At 50.5% G+C, this 5,075-nt stretch overlaps 1 protein-coding gene across 1 annotated transcript; it reads right to left on the bottom strand.

Moving 5' to 3' along the window:
* Window positions 1-1,630: 1,630 nt before the first annotated feature.
* Window positions 1,631-4,715, bottom strand: NKX2-1 (NK2 homeobox 1). Its single transcript, XM_017829365.1, has 2 exons — window positions 4,161-4,715; window positions 1,631-3,391 (listed from the first exon to the last, which is right to left on the bottom strand). Exons 1-2 carry the CDS (start codon window positions 4,525-4,527, stop codon window positions 2,721-2,723), a joined length of 1,038 nt encoding a protein of 345 aa, XP_017684854.1. The 5' UTR covers window positions 4,528-4,715; the 3' UTR covers window positions 1,631-2,720.
* Between the last annotated feature and the right edge of the window lie 360 nt (window positions 4,716-5,075).

Below are 5,075 nucleotides of genomic sequence, written 5' to 3' on the forward strand. Positions count from 1 at the left end.
GCAAACATTTATTACATCTGAAGGGGAAATGTCGACTTAACTACAGCACTTTCCCCACGGTCTTGTATATAAACTCCGGGAGAAATTAACCTAATTTTAAAAAATCCGTAGAGTCAACTCCCTTTCTCACTCCCTCCACGGGAGCTGGTAGCGCTGCACCACTGACCAGAAATCCCCAACACTTTCTTCTTTTAGCAGAAATAACAGCACTAAGCTCCAGACACTCCGCCGCGCCCTTCCCCCCCTTCCCCCGCCCCCGTCCCCCACCATGCTTAACATGATGCTATAGATCTGGAAAGAAAAAAAAATGGAATATTCTTTGGATTAGTTGAGAATGTCGCTGTATACAGTAGGACATAATATAAAGAATGAAAGGTCTTGAAATTCCCGTTGACACAAGTGATATCCTCCATTTAGAAATAAGGGGAAGGTGGTCAGAAAGAATCTGATAATATTTTTTTTCTTCCGTGTATTTCCCTTCTTCTCCATCCAGACTAGCACTTGGTGTCCAACTAACACCGGCTATCTTGTATAAATAAAAGACTGGAGCTTTCGAAAGCTGCTACTTAACTTGGAGGTTGGGTTGTTTCCATCCCAGACAAGTTCCTTCCTTTCACTTCAAAAATATTAGTATTTCATAACAACTGTGTAATTCAGAGGTGTTTCAATGACTGCGATCCTCTTCCGTTGTTTAACTGAGAGGATTTGATAAAAAACCCGAAACCGAGCAGCAGATGCGAAGGAAAACATGCTAGGAGGTCTTTTAGGATGGGGGACTTCTTATTTTGTTGCACTCACAAAAGGGATATTTGGGACCTGAAAGATAGTGAATTACAGGGATTTCAGACTCGTCAGATACGAGCTGTTTAGCTTCACGTGCTTTATATATTTACAGAAAAGTTAATATCTAACTGCCTTTCATTACCGATATTTACCTTCCTACCAAGCGCCCCTCGGTGTCTCAGCCGGGCGCGCACACCCACCCACCCACCCACGTGCGCGCACAAGCACTTTCTCCTCATGTCCTTCTTTACAAACTTCTCAAATCGCTACATAAAACCCCTCCAAACAAACAAAACAAAACAAAACAAGCCACAAAGCTCACTCGAAAAACAGCACCCAAAACAACCAAACCCCGTCTGTGTTCCGGCAAGCCGCAGACTGCAGCTAACCTCCGTCTGGGTGATGGGGTGGGCTGTGCAGGGTAACTTGCGTGGCCGTTTGCTTGCATGGGCTTGCGGGGGTTGCGTATGCGTAGAAAATTAAACATAGCCTGATAAAGAAAGTTAATTCAAACTACATGTCGTACACAATAAACTATTTTTTATTTTGATTATAAATAAGGTGACTGTACTTCCCTTAAAATACAAGTACATAGGAAAACCTGGTAGAAATTATTTTTTTTACAAGGTATTAAAACTGGACGCTCTTTAAATCAGCCCCATATTCTATACTGACAGCAGGTTCTTCGTCATTTTTTTTTCTAGTGGTGTTAGACTTTTGCCTTCTTTCTCCTCTGTGCCTTTGACATTTGAATTTCTAGCCCCGGAATACTTTGCTTTCTTTAGCAAGAAGTCGCTGAGGTGCCCTCCCACCCCCCTCATACCGCCCTCCCCTCAATAATCGGGCTAATGAATTTGGACTCGGTCCCTTCGCATTCGAGTTCGTGAATTCCACGCGTTTGCTTGTCCCGTTTGCACGCTGAGGACTGATCCTGTATCCCGTTAACTCTGGCGCAGCTCCCCTCGGGGAACAGGGTCCTGGCCCTGGGAGGGGCAGGGGCCTTCCGGCGTCTGGCAACATCTCAGTTTGTTTTTCCATCAAGGAAAAAAAAAAAGAGCAAGGAACGGAGGGTTTGGAGGAGGAACCAAATGGAAATAAAAAAAGAATATTCGTAATGTGTATAATTTATTAGAAGCTTCTTAGGATCTATATTTAAGCCAAATATCTACATAAGTTACAACAGGAAAAGGCGGCGTGCGCAAATAACAAACTGCCAGAGGATTTACGACGGGGCGATCAGTGTCCATAAAAAACGTGGGTTGGTTTGGTTGATTGTATTTTTTTCCTTTTCTTTTTACAACAAAATATACAGGCTACTAAAAACTATGGGTTTAGTCCAACTTTTGACAGCATTATACAGCTACAGGTTCACATCAAACGTAAGGAGGAAAATAAAAGCCAAGCCTTTGATGACTCCACGTCTCCTCCGCTGGCCCTGGAGATGGGCTGGGAGAGACCGGGGAGGGGAAAGCTGCTTCCTGTGTCTGGGTGACGCGAATGCGTTTTTCTGGGGGGGAAAGCCACCTCATCCCCCAAAATCTCTGTATTTACATGCAAGTCCTAGACGCTGGCAAAGTGTACATCTGAAATCCAAGCCTTTGGACCATGCTTAATGATGGTCCCCTTTCTGCAGACTGCTCCACGGTTATTAGTCAGAATATTTTTGAACACCCCATACAACAACTTTGGGGAAAAAAAATAAAGACCCAAACCCATCAAGAGTAACAACAAAACCGAACAAAAAAAGTCTCTCTCTTAGAGGTCCGCAGAGAACCGTTCAGTGAAAGGAGGGGAGGGGGGAAAAAGCAATTAAAAAAAAAAAAATAGAAAGATAAAAGCACACAATAATTTTGAGAGGACAGAGATTTGTGTAACTGGGAAAATCTGGTGTTTTTTTTTTTTCCTTTTTGCCTTTTTTTTTTCTTTGTTTAATCCTTTCACCAGGTCCTACCGTATAGCAAGGTGGAGCAAGACATGGCAGTGCCATAGTCAGAAGTAGAAGAGTTTAGGTGAGACAAACTGGAGACTTGGCTTTGCAGAGAGGACGGACTGGCCGAGTGCTGTCCCATGTCTGGAGACTGCCCCGCACTGTTTGTCTGGTGGCTCTGATGCTGTCCGAGGCTGTTGCCATTGGTAGCCACTGTGATCGTTGTAGCTGCCTGCTGCTGATGGCTCTGGATAGCTGCTGTGGGTGTGTTGGAGCCTGCTTGGCAGGGCTTGCCATCCTTCACAAGCACTGGCACCGCCACCCTTCTGGGAGACTGCTGCTGCTGGCAGGAGCCGTTCTCCTGTTGCATCTGCTGCTGTGCAGCCTTGTCTTTGGCCTGGCGTTTCATCTTGTAGCGGTGGTTCTGGAACCAGATTTTGACCTGAGTCGGGGTGAGATGTATCATGCTGGCTAAATGTTCCCTCTCCGGGGCGGAGAGGTATTTTTGCTGCTTGAAACGTCTCTCCAGCTCGTAGACCTGGGCCTGGGAAAAAAGGACCCTCCGTTTCCTTCGCGGCGTGCTCTGGAGCGGGGCCATGCTCTTGCTCACGTCTCCCAGGGACCCGAGGCTGCCCATGCCGCCCATGTTCATGCCCGAGGACGGCGCCATGAAGCGGGAGACTGCAATGGAGAAGGCGGCACGTTTTAGGCGGCTTGGCTTGGCCCGGCCCGGCTCGAGAGGGGCCCCGCGCTCCGGGCAGCCCCCGCCGCCGCCTGCCCCCAGCGGAGCTCCGCAGCCCCCCGGCAGCCCAGCCCCGGCCTCGGGGCGCCCGCGCTTCTAAACAACGACTTGCGCCCCCGGGGCGAGCGGCGGTCAACGGGACCCCCTTCTCTCTCGGCCCGGCCCTGGTGAATAAAGCCAGCCACTCGCCCCTCGTCCTTCCCGGGGGGGGATAGCCACGCAAGTATCTGATGTGACAGCGCGGCGGCAGCGGCCGCGGACAGCGGCTCTGCCGGCGCCGGCCGGGGCGGACTCGCCCGCTCCGCCGCTTCTCGGGACGCGGCCCCGGCGGCTTCGGCTTCCCCTCTCGCCTGCCCGGTGCCGGGCGGAGCGCAGGCGGACGGGCACCGCCGGCTCCGTTTGGGCCCCCGGGCCGCGCCACTCCAGCCCCGCTGGACGGCGAGCCCCCGTCTCCCTCTCCCCGCCAGCGCGGGGCTTCCAATCCCCAACCCCTCAAAAGCAGCCGCGGGAGGCTGACATGCAAGCAGCTAGGGTGGAGGGACCGGGCACGATCTTCATGCAGAAAGAGGAATTTGGGGGTGGGGGTTGCGTTTGAGATTTGGACCGACTTTTGCCCTGGCGCGGAGCCCCCGGCGCCCGCTGCCCGCGGTTTGGCGGGGCAGCTGCGCGGCCAACCCCCGCCGACAACCCAGCCCCGGGATGACTTACTTGAGGAGAAGCGGGGGTCCGGGTTGGTGCCGTACCATCCTGCTGCCGAAGCACTGTTCCTCATGGTGTCCTGGTAAGGCGGCAGCTCGCTCATGTTGCCCAGGTTCCCATTGCAATAGCCCCCCATCGTAGCATGAGAGAGCTGGGGGACCCCTGGCGCTGTCATATGGTAGGCGGCAGTCACTGTTCCGTTGTGGCCCATGGGGTGCTGCTGCATGGCCGGCTGAGAAACCTGAGACTGTCTGTAGGCTGACAAGGGAGCCCCCAAGTTACTGCCCTCCATGCCCACTTTCTTGTAGCTTTCCTCCAAAGGACTCAAGATGTCAGACACTGAGAAAGGAGTCGTATGCTTTGGGCTCATCGACATGATTCGGCGGCTGGGGAAAAAAAAAAAAAAAGGAAGGGGAGGCAAATCTTTTTTTTTTTTTTTTTTTTTTTTTTTTTTTTTTTTTTTTTTTTTTTTTTTTTTTGCCAAATATTCTGGTGTTGCCTTAACGCCGATCTTGTTGGATGTACACGTAACCGAGTGGACGAAGTCCGCCTTAATTGGATTGAGTGGAGGCTCAGGGCTGCCTTTCGTTTGTTTTAGCCAGACGCCAGGTTTTAGGCTGCCACCAGAGGCGGGGCATAGGCACTAAAGCAACAAGACAATAGAAGCCTACATCTTGCCCAAGATAATTAGCTTACATGCTGATGACAAGGTAAACACCTTTAAGTTTTACTTGTCATGATTTTTTTTATGTCTTAAAAAAAAGAAAAAAGAGGGGAAAAAAAGAAAAAGAGAGAGAGAGGACGGGAGAGAGAGGGGGAAAGAGAGAGAGACCCTGTGAGCACAACTCATTTTATTTTTCTCGGGGGTGGCAATATCGTGGACGGGAAATAGAAGGCAAGGCAAAAAGACCACTATTTGACTGG

The sequence above is a fragment of the Lepidothrix coronata genome, unplaced genomic scaffold (assembly GCF_001604755.1).
Source record: "Lepidothrix coronata isolate B3197 unplaced genomic scaffold, Lepidothrix_coronata-1.0 Scaffold164, whole genome shotgun sequence".
Taxonomy (NCBI): Eukaryota; Metazoa; Chordata; class Aves; order Passeriformes; family Pipridae; genus Lepidothrix; species Lepidothrix coronata.